The 19,335-nt window shown below is 37.9% G+C and overlaps 2 protein-coding genes and 2 pseudogenes across 2 annotated transcripts; 2 read left to right on the forward strand and 2 right to left on the reverse strand.

Moving 5' to 3' along the window:
- The first annotated feature begins 4,331 nt into the window (after positions 1-4,331).
- On the forward strand, positions 4,332-6,430 carry LOC130974492 (dirigent protein 16-like). The gene is made up of 2 exons (XM_057899369.1): positions 4,332-4,389; positions 5,625-6,430. Exons 1-2 carry the CDS (start codon positions 4,332-4,334, stop codon positions 6,428-6,430), a joined length of 864 nt encoding a protein of 287 aa, XP_057755352.1.
- A 1,952-nt stretch (positions 6,431-8,382) lies between these two features.
- LOC130974493 (dirigent protein 16-like) lies at positions 8,383-9,351 on the forward strand. The gene is made up of 2 exons (XM_057899370.1): positions 8,383-8,407; positions 8,546-9,351. The coding sequence occupies exons 1-2, from the start codon at positions 8,383-8,385 to the stop codon at positions 9,349-9,351; spliced, it is 831 nt and encodes a 276-aa protein (XP_057755353.1).
- Positions 9,352-12,740: 3,389 nt separating this feature from the next.
- Positions 12,741-14,826, reverse strand: LOC130974494 (dirigent protein 16-like; annotated as a pseudogene).
- An 829-nt stretch (positions 14,827-15,655) lies between these two features.
- On the reverse strand, positions 15,656-19,088 carry LOC130974495 (dirigent protein 18-like; annotated as a pseudogene).
- Between the last annotated feature and the right edge of the window lie 247 nt (positions 19,089-19,335).

Consider the following 19,335-nt stretch of genomic DNA (forward strand, 5'->3'; position numbering starts at 1 on the left):
CCACTCTCCTCACCGTGGGTGGACAAATTACCATCCCCACAATATCAATAATGCAAGCGGGACAAAACCCATGACCTTGCCAATCAATAATCATTATCAATCACAAACTCGCTATCATCACCAAATTTATGAAAATCATAATCTTAACCAATCCCAACCCTATTCCTTTATTGAATAATCAATCTCGTTATTCTGTGAGTGGAAATAAGCCACCGTCCTCACTATGGGAGAAACGAACCATCATCCCCACATCACACCACAACCACGGACAAGTTAGACAAGGCCACCATCCTGTGCTGTTTAAGCATCTCTGCTTGATTTGGACAGCGGGGATGTGAATGATGCAACACGGCCTTCGAAACTATCCAAACACCAATGTCCTTCAGTATGTGTATATAACTTCTTGCAGGATAATTTAATCCGGTTGAAGGATTTTTCTTTTCGGTTGGAGATATTTTTTATTTTAATTTTTTCTCTCTGCTACATGTAATCAATTGGTTCTTAATTTCATTTTCCTTCTTGTTTGTGCTCTGAATTCTTGTAGAAAAACCAGCAACTTTTGAATAATCTTTCTCGAATTTATAGCATCTTCAAGCTTGTTAAAAGTCATCCCAACCTTCGAAACAAGCTGCTCATCAATATAGAAGAAAAGCTACAAAATACACCGAAAATAGCACACAATACACAGTGTTATAAGCTATCCTACACCAAAGTGCATCATCAAGAATAATAAAATCAGATTCAGAACTCATCATCAAACAAAAACTATAGAATCATAAACTACAAAACAAACTATATTATCTAGATTCAAACCACACTTCACTACTTGATTCCATTCAAAACAACAATACAATTCACCCTCGTTCAATTGAAAAAGTCAGAATCTGTAAATACACCGAAACGTTACCCTAATACACCAAAATATTTCTGACTTACACCGAAAAATCTGATTTAAAATGGAACAGATTCATCAGAACTACTACATTACATTCAATTCAACAATCAACAATGAACAGAAATTTTCACAACCAAGGTTCACAACATTATTCACCTACATAATCATAAACTACTAAGGAAAACATTAACTGGAATCGAACCACACCTCAGGCACTTCATTGGATTCAAAATAATAATCCACTTCGCGCTGGCTCAGTTGACAATCTGAGCTTGAATCATTCATTATCTTCAAAACAATTTCAGAGCTTGATTTAAAAAACGAAGGCAGATAACAAACAAAATTGAGAAAAACAAAGAAGGAGAACGCACGAAAATGACGAAAGAGAACACAGAGAGAACGCACGAAAATAACGAAAGAGAACACATAGAGAATGCACAAAAACGAAGGAAGAAAAAATGTAGAGAACGCAGAAAATGCTGACGAAATTCGAAAAAGGAAACGAAATCCTTTCGAAAAAAGAAGTTATATATTCGCGCATAAATTGAAAAATTAGTTATATTAAGAGGCGCATGAGCTGAATTAAGTTAAAATAACTTGTATGGACTTGTATGGACAAATCACTTGTATATGGAGAATATTTGTATACGGTAATGTTAGGGAGAAAAAAAAGTCAGAATTTGCCTTATTTAGCATTCATTAATTATCGCAACAATTAATGCATGCTAAATAAGGCAAGTTATGACTGTTTTTGTCTGATTTTCTTTAGTTACCAAATATTTCTGATTTGTATATATATAGTCATGTCGTGGAAGGTCTAAGAACAATTAAGGAGAGTCGAGGGTGTAGGAGGAGAGATAAAAATGAGGAGAAAAAGGAAAGAAATAATATTTTTGGTTTTATTCACACCACATTATTTGGTCATTTACGTTATAGGGACCAAAGCACTAAATTGAGTTCCAGAATTAGAAACTAAATTGTGTCAATTGAAAACTAAAGAGTGAACACCCAACCGGTCCCTGTCCTTGTTTTCGATGGACATCGCGACCCTTGTCCAAAAAAAGGGACAAATCGGTTCCTGTCCTATACTTTCGTGAGACGTCGCGGTACTTCCGTCATCTCTCCCGACCAAAACAGATGAAAATTGCTTACGTGTCAGTTAACGTTGCTGATGTGGAGGTTAACACTCTATTAAGTTCCACGTTGGCTATTAGAAAATGGACAGGGATCGATCAGTCCCACTTTAGAAACCTAAAACTACGTCATTTTTTGGGTCTGAGATGCGTTTCGATTGGGGTTTCCATATAAGCCCCTAGTGTTGCTCCGGTAATTACTAGAAAACCCTATTAGAGCAAGAGTCCTCCCCTTGAAGTGATCGTTGACCTCTCGAAGTTGGAGCAAGGTGTTGACAGTGTTGCTGACAAGGTTGCTGACTGACCTCCACATATTGTTGCTGATGGTGGTTGGATAGTATGGTTGACAGAGCTTGGTTGAAGTTTGGATGGAGATTGCACGAAGTTTGCGACGTGCCAGGTTAGTGTGATCCTTCCCTTACTTTTTCAAATGTCTGTTGTCATTTTCAATAATTCTGATATGCTTTGGCATGTACATTGTGTGTGTGGTCCAAGAAGAAGATAAATAATAAACAATGTGACTGTGGGATAATAATTTTCTAAAAATCTAAGCATTATTTTGGTTTTTGGTGTAGGTCTAAAACGTCAACCACAAGAGATTCCTTTGTCATAGAATGCCCCACAATCAGAGGAGGTAAATTTATCCTATATAACTTTAAAGCTAGTTACTTTAACTTCATAAATTTTCTAAGACATCATAAAAAATTCTTTGTAGGTCCAGCATGCTACAAATTCCAGCAATATTCAAGAAGGTCCATCTGATGTAGCCTTCACAACTCAATCCAATCCAACCCGAAGGTTAAAGAACCCTGTTGTCAAGCCCCCACCTCCACCAACCCAGTATGTGCAATTCAGTCAAGCACCTACAACAGATTAATCTAACCCAACTGCCAACATGCCAAGTTTCATTCTCACACCCCCACCAGCACCAAGGCTAACACTATGGTTCAAATCTCAACCAGGACAAGGTCCAGCTCTGAGGTCCCATACTTCGGCAAATCCTACTCATGGCCCAATATCTCCTTCAACAAATCCAACAAGTGGAGATGGTGCAATATCAGCAGAAACAACAGTTGCTGCAAGCTCGGGAACTGCTTCAAGGCATTTCAAATTTGTGCCCACTTCTGGCTTCAGGCGCCCAGGACTTAGGCCACCTAAGAAGACATGAAATTGGACCTTCTTTCGTTGCTAATTTGCATCTTGGCTACAAGCCTTTCGAACACATGTTTTGGTTCAAAAACTACTATATTTTGCTATTTAATACTACTGCTTTTAGGTTTAGAGCTTTTGGTTGAGATCCCTATATTTTGGTTATCTGACTCAAGGCCATGTTGCTGCCCATATTTTGAATGGACATATTATGTGTTAAGTTGTTTCAACAACTGGATTGCTCCTTTATTATCAATATATGAACATGCATCTTTCTTTGAGTTTAAATACTTACTGCTACACATCTATTGCTTAGCTAGCATGCATATTTGTTAAGTTTATTTCATGACATATATGCTATTATTTATCAATACAAGGATGAACTTTAACATATTCATCGTCATAGTTCAAATTTTACAAATTCACCACAATAATTCTTATTTCATTCATCATCAAAAGTGTTGTTCAAAATTCAACTCTAGAACATAACAAAATTCAGCTATCAAAATCCTACACACTTGCTCTGAACAAACTTGCAATTACAACCCCACCAAGAAATGCTAACAAATTAAACCCATACCTAATACATCTACTTTCACCCATTTTCAATCTACACTTATCTAACTGATCTTTCAAACCAATTAATCTTTCCTCCAACTCATTAACTTTGTTATCCACCACATAAACATGGCCTTCCAATCGATTATGCTTCTGCTTTGATGCCCTAACTGAGACCGCCTTGTTAGCATCCTCACCACATGAAGAAACATAATCATCTAACCATACAAAGAAGTTGCAATGCCATTTTTCAGTCTACAAAAATGTTTAACAGTTGTTAGCATCTATGGAATAGAAATTGAAAACAAAAAATTAGCTAAACCCTAAATAACTACCTTGAAGTATGGGCAGCGAAAGAATAATCTGTCTGGATTCTTCACCGTCTCTGACATGAACAAAATTGCATGAGAACCACAATAACAAATTGGGGCAACATATTTCTTCTTCCTCGGAGCTCCAACACTCCCACTAGAATTCAAGCTCCAGCCTGAATCGTCTCCATTTCATCGATTTGATGATGAACAACGCTCTCCACTACCAATCATGGTCTCCTAGGATTTGTATTTGGGTTCGGAGAAGAGTGAGAGATTAGCTGCATGGAATCACTTTCAAACCATTCTATTTCAGTGAAGACCAAAAACGATGTAGTTTTTGGTTTCTAAAGCGGGACAGATCGACCCATGTCCATTCTCTAATGCAACGTGGAGTGAAACCTAAAAAAGGACATAGTTTTAGGTTTCTAAAGTGGGACAGATCGATCCCTGTCCATTTTCTAATGGCCAACGTGAAACTTAATAAAGTGTTAACCTCCACATCAATAACGTTAACTGACACGTAGAATTTTTGTCTGTTTTGGTCAGGACAGATGACGGAAGGACCGCGACGTCTCACGAAAGTATGGGATAGGGACCGATTTTGTCCTTCTTTTTTTTTTGGACAAAGGTTGCAATATCCAACAAAAAAAAGGATAAGGATCGAATTGGGTGTTCACTCCAAACTAAATGACCAAAATGAATTATTATAGAGTTAAGTTCTAAGTACCATTTTAAGTCAATTAAAATTTGAAGATTTTAATTGAGACAAATATAGAATTTGAGAGGCCAAATTAAATTTTTATTACAAAAACATAATTACATTATTTTTAAGTATATCCTTAGTAAATAGGATTATTTCAAAACAATAACAAGTTTTGAGTAATTCAAAGAAAATTTAAATAAAATAAAATTTAATATAATTTGGGAACATTAACCGTTCACATGAAAATACTATACTAATATTGTAATTACAATAATTGAAAGAGAGATGTCAGTTTTATTAATATTAGTTAAGATTTTAGATATTTTATTTTTATATTATTAAAATTTATGCTTTAAGATTTAAAATTTTGAATTAGTACAAAAATATCTCTTGGTTATTGATCAAGTATTAACAAAAGATAATAAATTTTATTAATAATGTGATATTGCTCTTAATTGAAAATACCATTATCATACTTTTCTCTTTAGAATTTCAACGATAATAGTATCACTAGACTTTGGTTTAGTTGTACCTCACCATCTAAATCCATTTTCTGAATCGTAGAACATCTAGCAATAGAAAAACATTAAGGGATTGAGTGGTTAAATGAAATTACTTTTTTTTGCTATGCATTTTCACGAAGAACCTGATTTCATTTCATCACAAATATTCTCTTTCATAAACACCTCAAAAATGCCATTAGATAAGGATGTGGCTCATTTCAACTAATCAACATTCTTACTAAATTCAACCACTTCATGAAATCCCCTTTCTCACAAACACTCCAAAACTCATCCATGCATTCTCTACTATATAATACCAAGGTTTTGTATTCAATTGCACTCAACAAAAAAGGACTCTCTACTAAATAGAAGAAGTTACAAAATCTACATCTGAAATACTTGGAAACAAGATGTTGATAAGATCATTATTTACAGCTTCAATGGCAATGTTAATTACCGTTGCTAAATGGGAAGTGATTGGTGTATCCGCAATTGACCCGATTGCAACCACAGGAAAAGAAGCAATGATTGAGTTGTACATGCATGACATTCAAGGAGGAAGCAGCCCAATAGCTAGGCCGGTTACCGGCTTGCTGGGCAACATTTACAGCGGGCAAGTGCCTTTTGCGATGCCAATAGGATTCAACATCCCGCAAGGTCAGAATGCTGTCCCCAATGCCAATGGTGCTCTTCCAACTGTCAATGGAGTATTCGGGATCCCACTTGGAACCGGCTTGGCTGGTACGAGCTTTGCAGGAGACTCAGGCAACAATAACAACCAGAATAATGCCCAGTTGCAGTTAGGACCTGATGGTTTGGGACTTGGTTTCGGCACAATCACTGTAATTGATGATGTTTTAACGGCTCAACCAGAGCTGGAGTCACAAATAGTTGGGAAAGCTCAAGAAGTGTATGTGGCGAGTTTGGCAGATCGGAGTAGACAGATGATGACATTTACCGCCTTGTTCGAAGGAAGGGAGTATGGAGACAGCCTTAACTTCTATGGCCTGTACAAGATAGAGAGCGCCATGTCGCAGTTATCAGTGATCGGGGGCACAGGGAAGTTCAAGAACGCAAGCGGTTTTGCAGAGCTCAGAGCTCTTATCCCCCCTGGACAGGTTTCCACTGATGGAGTAGAGACATTGCTAAGGATCACTGTCCATTTGAACTACTAAAACTATGATGTCAAGAATATAAGAACAACTGGGTGCTGTTTGATTGTAGATGACTGTGAGATTGGTCTTGTATTTTGTTAGTTTGTTGCAGAATGTATCAGAAATCTTCATTATAACCCCAAGAACCATATGGTGATTTGTTTTCTTTTCTTCTTTTTCAATTTGGCAACCTGTGACTTGGAAAGAACATAGTCATAATAATCAACATAGTCACAATCTAGGTACAATTAAATTACAAAACAAAACAGTAAAACATAACACACAAAATCAGTAAAGAACCAGAGCTAATCATTAATCAGTAAAGAACTAGAGCTAATCACAAGACATTTATTAATCAATAAAATCACAACACACAAAACCATAACTAATCACAGAAACAGAGCACTTAAAGGTAAAAAAAATGAAGAAGAACTGAACAAGTGAATAACAAGTGATCAAGACATTCATTGACCTTCAAAGATGACGCCGACAGACCCTTGATTGACGGAAGAGGCTGACCTGACGATAGCAAGAAGATGAAGAGAGCAGGGGATGCATCGAGAGCTTGCGGAAGAAGAGAGCAGGGGTTGGAGGCTTAAAGGCAGTGCCTACATGGACAAACGGTGACCGAGCTCGACGGATGGATGGTGACAATGGATCGACGGACCGGTGGTGGCAGCAGCTACGATTAAAGAAGGGGGAATGATATGGTTCAAAGTTCTGCAACTTGAGAGAGCAGTGGTTACACAGACTGACGGTGGTAGTCACTCGATGGACAGGCCTCTCTACTACCAATCATGGTCTCCTAGGGTTTGTATTTGGGTTGGGAGAAGAGTGAGAGATTAGCTGCATGGAATCACTTTCAAACCATTCTATTTCAGTGAAGCCCAAAAATGATGTAGTTTTTGGTTTCTAAAGTGGGACAGATCGACCCATGTCCATTCCCTAATGCAACGTGGAGTGAAACCTGAAAAACGACATAGTTTTAGGTTTTTAAAGCGGGACAGATCGATCCCTGTCCATTTTCTAATGGCCAATGTGAAACTTAATAAAGTGTTAACCTCCACATCAACAACGTTAACTGACACGTAGAATTTTTGTCTGTTTTGGTCAGGACAGATGACGGAAGGACCGCGACGTCTCACAAAAGTATGGGACAGGGATCGATTTGTCCTTTTTTTTGGTCAAAGGTTGCAATATCCATAAAAAAAAGGATAAGGACCGAATTGGGTGTTCACTCCAAACTAAATGACCAAAATGAATTATTATAGAGTTAAGTTCTAAGTACCATTTTAAGTCAATTAAAATTTGAAGATTTTAATTGAGACAAATATAGAATTTGAGAGGCCAAATTAAATTTTTATTACAAAAACATAATTACATTATTTTTAAGTATATCCTTAGTAAATAGGATTATTTCAAAATAATAACAAGTTTTGAGTAATTCAAAGAAAATTTAAATAAAATAAAATTTAATATAATTTGGGAACATTAACCGTTCACATGAAAATACTATACTAATATTGTAATTACAATAATTGAAAGAGAGATGTCAGTTTTATTAATATTAGTTAAGATTTTAGATATTTTATTTTTATATTATTAAAATTTATGCTTTAAGATTTAAAATTTTGAATTAGTACAAAAATATCTCTTGGTTATTGATCAAGTATTAACAAAAAATAATAAATTTTATTAATAATGTGATATTGCTCTTAATTGAAAATACCATTATCGTACTTTTCTCTTTAGATTTTCAACGATAATAGTGTCACTTGACTTTGGTTTAGTTGTACCTCACCATCTAAATCCATTTTCTGAATTCTAGAACATCTAGCGATAGAAAAACATTAAGGGATTGAGTGGTTAAATGAAATTACTTTTTTTCGCTATGCATTTTCACGAAGAACCTGATTTCATTTCATCACAAATATTCTCTTTCATAAACACCTCAAAAATGCCACTAGATAAGGATGTGGCTCATTTCAACTAATCAACGTTCTTACTAAATTCAACCACTTCATGAAATCCTCTTTCTCACAACCACTCCAAAACTCACCCATGCATTCTCTACTATATAATACCAAGGTTTTGTATTCAATTGCACTCAACAAAAAAGGACTCTCTACTAAATAGAAGAAGTAGCAAAATCTACATCTGAAATACTTGGAAACAAGATGTTGATAAGATCATTATTTATAGCTTCAATGGCAATGTTAATTACTGTTGCTCAATGGAAAGTGATTTGTGTATCCGCAATTGACCCAATTGCAGCCACAAGAAAAGAAATAAAGATTGAGTTGTACATGCATGACATTCAAGGCGGAAGCAACTCAATAGCGTGGCTGGTTACCGTCTTGCTGGGCAACATTTACAGCGGGCAAGTGCCTTTTGCGATGCCAATAGGATTCAACATCCCGCAAGATCAGACTGCTGTCCCCAATGCCAATGGTGCTCTTCCAACTGTCAACGGAGTATCTGGGATCCCACTTGGAACCGGCTTGGCTGGTACGAGCTTTGCAGGAGACTCAGGCAACAATAACAACAAGAATAATGTCCAGTTGCAGTTAGGACCTGATGGTTTGGGACTTGGTTTCGGCACAATCATTGTAATTGATGATGTTTCAACAGCTCAACCAGAGCTGGGGTCACAAATAGTTGGGAAAGCTCAAGGAGTGTACGTGGCGAGTTCGGCAGATCGGAGTAGACAGATGATGACATTTACCGCCTTGTTCGAAGGAGGGGAGTATGGAGACAGCCTTAACTTCTATGGCCTGTACAAGATAGGGAGCACCATGTCACAGTTATCAGTGATCGGGGGCACAGGGAAGTTCAAGAACGCAAGCGGTTTTGCAGAGCTTAGAGCTCTTATCCCCCCAGGACAGGTTTCCACTAATGGAGCAGAGACATTGCTAAGGATCACTGTCCATTTGAACTACTAAAACTATGATGTCAAGAATATAAGAACAACTGGGTGCTGTTTGATTGTAGATGACTGTGAGATTGGTCTTGTATTTTGTCAGTTTGTTGCAGAATGTATCAGAAATCTTCATTGTAACCCTAAGAACCATGTGGTGATTTGTTTTCTTTTCTTCTTTTCAATTTGGCAACCTGTGACTTGGAAAGAACATAGTCACAATAATCAACATAGTCACAATCTAGGTACAATTAAATTACAAAATAAAATAGTAAAACATAACACACAAAATCAGTAAAGAACCAGAGCTAATCACTAATTAGTAAAGAATTAGAGCTAATCACTAATTAGTAAAGAATTAGAGCTAATCACAAGACATTCATTAATCAATAAAATCACAACACACAAAACCATAACTAATCATAGAAACAGAGCACAAAAAAGTAAAAAAAAATGAAGAAGACCTGAACAAGTGAAGAACAAGTGATCAAGACATTCACTGACCTTCGAAGATGACGCCGACAGACCCTTGATTGACGGAAGAGGCCGACCTGACGATAACGAGAGGATGAAGAGAGCAGGGGATGCACCGAGTGCTCGTGGAAGAAGAGAACAGGGGTTGGAGGCTTAAGGGCAGTAGCTACATGGACAAACGGTGACCGAGCTCGACGAATGGATGGTGACAGTGGATTGACGGACCGGTGGTGGTAGCAGCTACGGTTAGAGAAGGGGGAATGATATGGTTCAAAGTTCTGTAGCTTGAGAGAGCAGTGGTTACACAGACAGACGGTGGCAGTCACTCGATGGACAGGCGACGGCAGTGGCTCGAAGAGAGGCTAGGGTTGGAGAAGGGGGATTTAGAGTCCTGCACTTCTGGTGGAGGCTGAGAGGAATGAGAGTGAGAGTGAGAGTGAGAGACATTAGGCTCAGTAAGCCAAATTTGCCCAAAACGACAACACTTTCTTCAAACCTACCGAAAAGTTCCCTATTGGTTTTTGAAACAATGTTTCAGGAGGCTAACCAGACCGTGCGGTTCACAGTTAGACTGGTCAAATTGGTCGATCCAGTCTAGTTTCTCAGAATCGTGCTTTTTGAGTCGGAATTTACTTTTAGCGACGGTTTTGTGCGCACTGGAAAAAAGTTAGCACCCGAAAACCTTAGAACCTATTTGTGGTAAAAGTAATTTGTACCTAGGTAGTTGTAATAAAAAAATATTGGCCATTCATTCTTGATTTATTCCTTTAAAAATAAATCTCATCCACTCATTATTTTACCATGCAGTAAAAAAGTTAATTCGAAGCGAACTTCTGACTAGTATTCCACAAATACCTCCTAGAGACCCTGAATTCTCTTGCTTGTTTCCCTAGCAACACACCCCTCTCTCTCTCTCTCTCTCTCTCTCTCTCTCTCTCTCACTCATATAGTCGAGATTATCTTTGCTATTTACCCCCTCTTTGCAGTGTTTTAACCCCAAGTAACTTGCCGTGGTAAACTGCAGATAAACACGTCATTATGAGGCTGGGTGTGCTTCATTGGAATCACTCCCCTTCTCTCTTTTTTTAGCCTATTCTCTTCTTATTTTCCAGCCTTTTACCGCATTAAATTAAGCCAAACTTCAGCATTTTATTTAAAAAGAGAAGGGTCTTCCGAGAATGACGGTTGCACTCTTGTGCTCGTCCATTTCCAGAACCACAAAATCTGTGGGGAAAGCAAAGGGTCCAACCCAGTTATCTATAGATTATTAAGTAAAAATTTGACAACATATTAGGCAAAAAGAGAGAGATAACTGGGTTGGACCCTTTGCTTTCCCCACAGATTTTGTGGTTCTGGAAATAGACGAGCGCAAGAGTACAACCCTCATTCTCGGAAGACCCTTCTCTTTTTAAATAAAATCCTGAAGTTTGGCTTAATTTAATGCGGTAAAAGGCTAGAAAATAAGAAGAGAATAGGCTGGAAAAAGAGAGAAGGGGAGTGATTCCAATGAAGCACACCCAGCCTCATAATGACGTGTTTATCTGCAGTTTACCACGGCTAGTTACTTGGGGTTAAAACACTGCAAAGAGGGGGTAAATAGCAAAGATAATCTCGATTATATGAGTGAGAGAGAGAGGGGCATGTTGCTTGGGAAACAAGCAAGAGGATTCGGGGTCTCTAGGAGGCATTTGTGGAATACTAGTCAGAAGTTCGCTTCGGATTAACTTTTTTCCTGCATGGTAAAATAATGAGTGGCTGAGATTTATTTTTAAAGGAATAAATCAAGAATGAATGGCCAATATTATTTGTTATTACAATTACCTAGGTAGAAATTACTTTTACCACATATAGGTTCTAAGGTTTTCGGGTGCTAACTTTTTTCCAGCGTGCACAAAACCGTCGTTAAAAGTAAATTCCGACTCAAAAAGCACGATTCTGAGAAACCAGACCGGATTGACCAGTTTGACCAGTCTAATTGTGAACCGCACGATCTGGTTAGCCTCCTGAAACATTGTTTCAAAAACCAATGGGGAACTTTCGGTAGGTTTGAAGAAAACGTTGTCGTTTTGGGCAAATTTGGCTTACTGAGCCTAATGTCTCTCACTCTCACTCTCATTCCTCTCAGCCTCCACCAGAAGTGCAGGACTCTAAATCCCCCTTCTCCAACACTAGCCTTTCTTCGAGCCACTGCCGCCGCCTGTCCATCGAGTGACTGCCACCGTCTGTCTGTGTAACCACTGCTCTCTCAAGCTGTAGAACTTTGAACCATATCATTCCCCATTCTCTAACCGTAGCTGCTGCCACCATCGGTCCGTCGATCCACTGTCACCATCCATCCGTCGAGCTCGGTCACCGTTTGTCCATGTAGTCACTGCCCTTAAGCCTCCAACCTCTGCTCTCTTCTTCCGTGAGCTCTCGGTGCATCCCCTACTCTCTTCATCTTCTCGCTATCGTTAGGTCGGCCTCTTCCGTCAATCAAGGGTCTGTTGGCGTCCTCTTCGAAGGTCAATGAACGTCTTGATCACTTGTTCTTCACTTGTTCAATTCTTAATCATTTTTTTTTACTTTTTTGTGCTTTGTTTCTGTGATTAGTTATGGTTTTGTGTGTTGTGATTTTATTGATTAATGAATGTCTTGTGATTAGCTCTAATTCTTTACTGATTAGTGATTAGCTTTGGTTCTTTACTGATTTTGTGTGTTATGTTTTTTCTGTTTTGTTTTGTAATTTAATTGTACCTAGATTGTGACTATGTTCTTTCCCAATTCACAGGTTGCTAAATTGAAAAAGAAGAAAAGAAAACAAATTACCATATGGTTCTTGGGGTTACAATGAAGATTTCTGATACATTCTGCAACAAATTGACGAAATACAAGACCAATCTCACAGTCATCTACAATCAAACAGCACCCAGTTGTTCTTATATTCTTGACATCATAGTTTTAGTAGTTCAAATGGATAGTGATCCTTAGCAATGTCTCTGCTCCATCAGTGGAAACCTGTCCTGGGGGGATAAGAGCTCTGAGCTCTGCAAAACCGCTTGTGTTCTTGAACTTCCATGTGCCCCCGATCACTGATATCTGCGACATGGCGCTCCGTATCTTGTACAGGCCATAGAAGTTAAGGCTGTCTCCATACTCCCCTCCTTCGAACAAGGCGGTAAATGTCATCATCTATCTACTCCCATCTGCCGAACTCGCCACGTACACTCCTTGAGCTTTTCCAACTATTTGTGACCCCAGCTCTGGTTGAGCCGTTGAAACATCATCAATTACAGTGATTGTGCCGAAACCAAGTCCCAAACCATCAGGTCCTAACTGCAACTGGGCATTATTCTGGTTGTTATCGTTGCCTGAGTCTTCTGCAAAGCTCGTACCAGCCAAGCCGGTTCTAAGTGGGATCCCGAATACTCCGTTGACAGTTGGAAGAGCACCATTGGCATTGGGGACAGCGGTCAGACCTTGCGGGATGTTGAATCCTATTGGCATCGCAAAAGGCACTTGCCTGCTGTAAATGTTGCCCAGCAAGCTGGTAACCAGCCTAGCTGTTGGGCTGCTTCCTCCTTGAATGTCATGCATGTACAACTCAATCATTGCTTCTTTTCCTGTGGCTGCAATCGGGTCAATTGCGGATACACCAATCACTTCCCATTGAGCAACGGTAATTAACATTGCCATTGAAGCTGTAAATAATGATCTTATCAACATCTTGTTTCCAAGTATTTCAGATGTAGATTTTGCAACTTCTTCTATTTAGTAGAGAGTCCTTTTTTGTTGAGTGCAATTGAATACAAAACCTTGGTATTATATAGTAGAGAATGCATGGGTGAGTTTTGGAGTGGTTGTGAGAAAGGGGATTTCATGAAATGGTTGAATTTGGTAAGAACATTGATTAGTTGAAATGAGCCACATCCTTATCTAGTGGCATTTTTGAGGTGTTTATGAAAGAGAATATTTGTGATGAAATGAAATCAGGTTCTTCGTGAAATGCATAGCGAAAAAAAGTAATTTCATTTAACCACTCAATCCCTTAATGTTTTTCTATCGCTAGATGTTCTACGATTCAGAAAATGGATTTAGATGGTGAGGTACAACTAAACCAAAGTCTAGTGACACTATTATCGTTGAAAATCTAAAGAGAAAAGTACAATAACGGTATTTTCAATTAAGAGCAATATCACATTATTAATAAAATTTATTATTTTTTGTTAATACCTGATCAATAACCAAGAGATATTTTTGTACTAATTCAAAATTTTAAATCTTAAAGCATAAATTTTAATAATATAAAAATAAAATATCAAAAATATTAACTAATATTAATAAAACTGACATCTCTCTTTCAATTATTGTAATTACAATATTAGTATAGTATTTTCATGTGAACGGTCAATGTTCCCAAATTATATTAAATTTTATTTTATTTAAATTTTCTTTGAATTACTCAAAACTTGTTATTGTTTTGAAATAATCCTATTTACTAAGGATATACTTAAAAATAATGTAATTATGTTTTTGTAATAAAAATTTAATTTGGCCTCTCAAATTCTATATTTGTCTTAATTAAAATCTTTTAATTGACTTAAAATGGTACTCAGAACTTAACTCTATAATAATTCATTTTGGTCATTTAGTTTGGAGTGAACACCCAATTCGGTCCTTATCCTTTTTTTTATGGATATTGCAACCTTTGTCCAAAAAAAATGAACAAATCGGTCCCTGTCCCATACTTTCGTGAGATCTCGCGGTCCTTCCGTCATCTGTCCTGACTAAAACAGACAAAAATTCTACGTGTCAGTTAACGTTGTTGATGTGGAGGTTAACACTTTGTTAAGTTTCACGTTGGCCATTAGAAAATGGATAGGGATCAATCTGTCCCGCTTTAGAAACCTAAAACTATGTCGTTTTTTAGGTTTCACTCCACGGTGCATTAGGGAATGGACATGGGTCGATCTGTCCTGCTTTAGAAACCAAAAACTACATCGTTTTTGGTCTTCACTGAAATAGAATGGTTTGAAAGTGATTCCATGCAGCTAATCTCTCACTCTTCTCCTAACCCAAATACAAACCCTAGGAGACCATGATTGGTAGTGGAGAGGCCTGTCCATCGAGTGACTGCCACCGTCCGTCTGTGTAACCACTGCTCTCTCAAGCTGCAGAACTTTGAACCATATCATTCCCCCTTCTCTAATCGTAGCTGCTGCTACCACCGGTCTGTCGATCCACTGTCACCATCCATCCGTCGAGCTCGGTCACCGTTTATCCATGTAGCCACTGCCCTTAATCCTCCAACCCCTGCTTTCTTCTTCTGCGAGCTCTCGGTGCATCCCCTGCTCTCTTCATCTTCTCGCTATGGTCAAGTCGGCCTCTTCCGTCAATCAAGGGTCTGTCGGCGTCATCTTCGAAGGTCAGTGAATGTCTTGATCACTTGTTCTTCACTTGTTCAGTTCTTCTTCATTTTTTTTACTTTTTTGTGCTCTGTTTTTGTGATTAGATATGGTTTTGTGTGTTGTGATTTTATTGATTAATGAATGTCTTGTGATTAGCTCTAGTTCTTTACTGATTAGTGATTAGCTCTGGTTCTTTACTGATTTTGTGTGTTATGTTTTACTGTTTTGTTTTGTAATTTAATTGTACCTTGATTGTGACTATGTTGATTATTGTGACTATGTTCTTTCCAAGTCACAGGTTGCCAAATTGAAAAAGAAGAAAAGAAAACAAATCACCATATGGTTCTTGGGGTTACAATGAAGATTTCTGATACATTCTGCAACAAACTGACAAAATACAAGAGCAATCTCACAGTCATCTACAATCAAACAGCACCCAGTTATTCTTATATTCTTGAAATCATAGTTTTAGTAGTTCAAATAGACAGTGATCCTTAGCAATGTCTCTGCTCCATCAGTGGAAACCTGTCCTGGGGGGATAAGAGCTCTGAGTTCTGCAAAACCGTTTGCGTTCTTGAACTTCCCTGTGCCCCCGATCACTGATAACTGCGACACGGCGCTCCCTATCTTGTGCAGGCCATAGAAGTTAAGGTTGTCTCCATACTCCCCTCCTTCAAACAAGGCAGTAAATGTCATCATTTGTCTACTCCCATCTGCCAAACTCGCCACGTACACTCCTTTAGCTTTCCCAACTATTTGTGACCCCAGCTCCCGTTGAAACATCATCAATTACAATGATTGTGCCGAAACCAAGTCCTAAACCATCAGGTCCTAACTGCAACTTGGCATTATTCTGGTTCTTATTATTGCCTGAGTCTCCTGCAAAGCTCGTACCAGCCAAGCCGGTTCCAAGTGGGATCCCGAATACTCCGTTGACAGTTGGAAGAGCACCATTGGCATTGGAGACAGCAGTCTGACCTTGCGGGATGTTGAATCCTGTTGGCATCACAAAAGGCACTTGCCCGCTGTAAATGTTGCCCAGCAAGCCGGTAACTGGCCTAGCTGTTGGGCTACTTCCTCCTTGAATGTCATGCATGTACAACTCAATCATTGCTTCTTTTCCTGTGGCTGCAATCGGGTCAATTGCGGATACACCAATCACTTCCCATTGAGCAACGGTAATTATCATTGCCATTGATGCTGTAAATAATGATCTTATCAACATCTTGTTTCCAAGTATTTCAGATGTAGATTTTGCTACTTCTTCTATTTAGTAGAGAGTCCTTTTTTGTTTAGTGCAATTAAATACAAAACCTTGGTATTATATAGTAGAGAATGCATGGGTGAGTTTTGGAGTGGCTGTGAGAAAGGGGATTTAATGAAGTGGTTGAATTGAGTACGAACGTTGATTAGTTGAAATGAGCCACATCTTTATCTAGTGGCATTTTGGAGGTGTTTATGAAAGAGAATATTTGTGATTAAATGAAATCAGGTTCTTCGTGAAAATGCATAGCGAAAAAAAGTAATTTCATTTAACCACTCAATCCCTTAATGTTTTTCTATCGCTAGATGTTCTACGATTCAGAAAATCGATTTAGATGGTGAGGTACAACTAAACCAAAGTCTAGTGACACTATTATCGTTTAAAATCTAAAGAGAAAAGTATGATAATGGTATTTTCAATTAAGAGCAATATCACATTATTAATAAAATTTATTATTTTTTGTTAATACTTGATCAATAACAAGAGATATTTTTGTACTAATTCAAAATTTTAAATCTTAAAGCATAAATTTTAATAATATAAAAATAAAATATCTAAAATCTTAACTAATATTAATAAAACTGACATCTCTCTTTCAATTATTGTAATTACAATATTAGTATAGTATTTTCATGTGAACGGTTAATGTTCCTAAATTATATTAAATTTTATTTTATTTAAATTTTCTTTGAATTACTCAAAACTTGTTATTGTTTTGAAATAATCCTATTTACTAAGGATATACTTAAAAATAATGTAATTATGTTTTTGTAATAAAAATTTAATTTGGCCTCTCAAATTCTATATTTGTCTCAATTGAAATCTTCAAATTTTAATTGACTTAAAATGGTACTTAGAACTTAACTCTATAATAATTCATTTTGGTCATTTAGTTTGGAGTGAACACCCAATTCGGTCCTTATCCTTTTTTATGGATATTGCAACCTTTGTCCGAAAAAAATGGACAAATCGGTCCCTGTCCCATACTTTCGTGAGACGTCGCGGTCCTTCCGTCATCTGTCCTGACCAAAACAGACAAAAATTCTACGTGTCAGTTAACGTTGTTGATGTGGAGGTTAACACTTTGTTAAGTTTCACGTTGGCCATTAGAAAATGGACAGGGATCGATCTGTCCCGCTTTAGAAACCTAAAACTATGTCATTTTTTAGGTTTCACTCCACGTTGCATTAGGGAAAGGACATGGGTCGATCTGTCCCGCTTTAGAAACCAAAAACAACATCGTTTTTGGTCTTCACTGAAATAGAATGGTTTGAAAGTGATTACATGCAGCTAATCTCTCACTCTTCTCCCAACCCAAATACAAACCCTAGGAGACCATGATTGGTAGTGGAGAGGCCTGTCCATCGAGTGACTGCCACCGTCAGTCTGTGTAACCACTGCTCTCTCAAGCTGCAGAACTTTGAACCATATCATTCCCCCTTCTCTAACTGTAGCTGCTCCCAACACCGGTCTGTCGATCCACTGTCACCATCCATCCGTCGAGCTCGGTCACCGTTTGTCCATGTAGCCACTGCCCTTAAGCCTCCAACCCCTGCTCTCTTATTCTGCGAGCTCTCAATGCATCCCCTGCTCTCTTCATCTTCTCGCTATGGTTAAGTCGGCCTCTTCCGTCAATCAAGGGTCTGTTGGCGTCATCTTCGAAGGTCAGTGAATGTCTTGATCACTTGTTCTTCACTTGTTCAGTTCTTCTTCATTTTTTTACTTTTTTGTGCTCTATTTTTGTGATTTGATATGGTTTTGTGTGTTGTCATTTTATTGATTAATGAATGTCTTGTGATTAGCTCTAGTTCTTTACTGATTAGTGATTAGCTCTGGTTCTTTACTAATTTTGTGTGTTATGTGTTACTGTTTTGTTTTGTAATTTAATTGTATCTAGATTGTGACTATGTTGATTATTGTGTCTATGTTCTTTCCAAGTCACAGGTTGCCAAATTGAAAAAGAAGAAAAGAAAACAAATCACCATATGGTTCTTGGGGTTACAATGAAGATTTCTGATACATTCTGCAACAAACTGACAAAATAAAAGAGCAATCTCACAGTCATCTACAATCAAACAGCACCTAGTTGTTCTTATATTCTTGAGATCATAGTTTTAGAAGTTCAAATGGATAGTGATCCTTAGCAATGTCTCTACTCCATTAGTGGAAACCTGTCCTGGGGGATAAGAGCTCTGAGCTATGCAAAACCGCTTGCGTTCTTGAACTTCCATGTGCCCCCGAGCACTGATAACTGCGACATGGCGCTCCCTATCTTGTACAGGCCATAGAAGTTAAGGCTGTCTCCATACTCCCCTCATTCGAACAAGGCGGTAAATGTCATCATCTGTCTACTACCATCTGCCGAACTCGCCACGTACACTCCTTGAGCTTTCCCAACTATTTGTGACCCCAGCTCTGGTTGAGCCGTTAAAACATCATCAATTACAGTGATTGTGCCAAAACCAAGTCCCAAACCATCAGGTCCTAGCTGCAACTGGACATTATTCTGGTTGTTATTATTACCTGAGTCTCCTGCAAAGCTCGTACTAGCCAAGCCGGTTCCAAATGTGAAACTTTCTGTTCATTGTTGATTGTTGAATTGAATGTAATGTAGTAGTTCTGATGAATCTGTTCCATTTTAAATCAGATTTTTCGGTGTAAGTCAGAAATATTTTAGTGTATTAGGGTAACTTTTCGGTGTATCTACAGATTCTGACTTTTTCAATTGAACGAGGGTGAATTGTATTGTTGTTTTGAATCGAATCAAGTAGTGAGGTGTGGTTTGAATCTAGATAATATATTTTGTTTGTAGTTTATGATTCTATAGTTTTTGTTTGATGATGAGTTCTGAATCTGATTTTATTATTCTTGATGATGCACTTTG

The sequence above is a fragment of the Arachis stenosperma genome, chromosome 4 (assembly GCF_014773155.1).
Source record: "Arachis stenosperma cultivar V10309 chromosome 4, arast.V10309.gnm1.PFL2, whole genome shotgun sequence".
NCBI lineage: Eukaryota > Viridiplantae > Streptophyta > Magnoliopsida > Fabales > Fabaceae > Arachis > Arachis stenosperma.

What these genes read in the sequence shown, in the direction of transcription:
- LOC130974492 (XM_057899369.1), top strand. Translation starts at nt 4,332, where the DNA reads ATGGAATCACTTTCAAACCATTCTATTTCAGTGAAGACCAAAAACGAT. An exon ending in CAAAAACGATGTAGTTTTTG is followed by an intron (nt 4,390 to 5,624) that starts GTTTCTAAAGCG and finishes TCTACTAAATAG; the next exon opens with AAGAAGTTACAAAATCTACA.
- LOC130974493 (XM_057899370.1), top strand. Translation starts at nt 8,383, where the DNA reads ATGTGGCTCATTTCAACTAATCAAC. An exon ending in GCTCATTTCAACTAATCAAC is followed by an intron (nt 8,408 to 8,545) that starts GTTCTTACTAAA and finishes TCTACTAAATAG; the next exon opens with AAGAAGTAGCAAAATCTACA.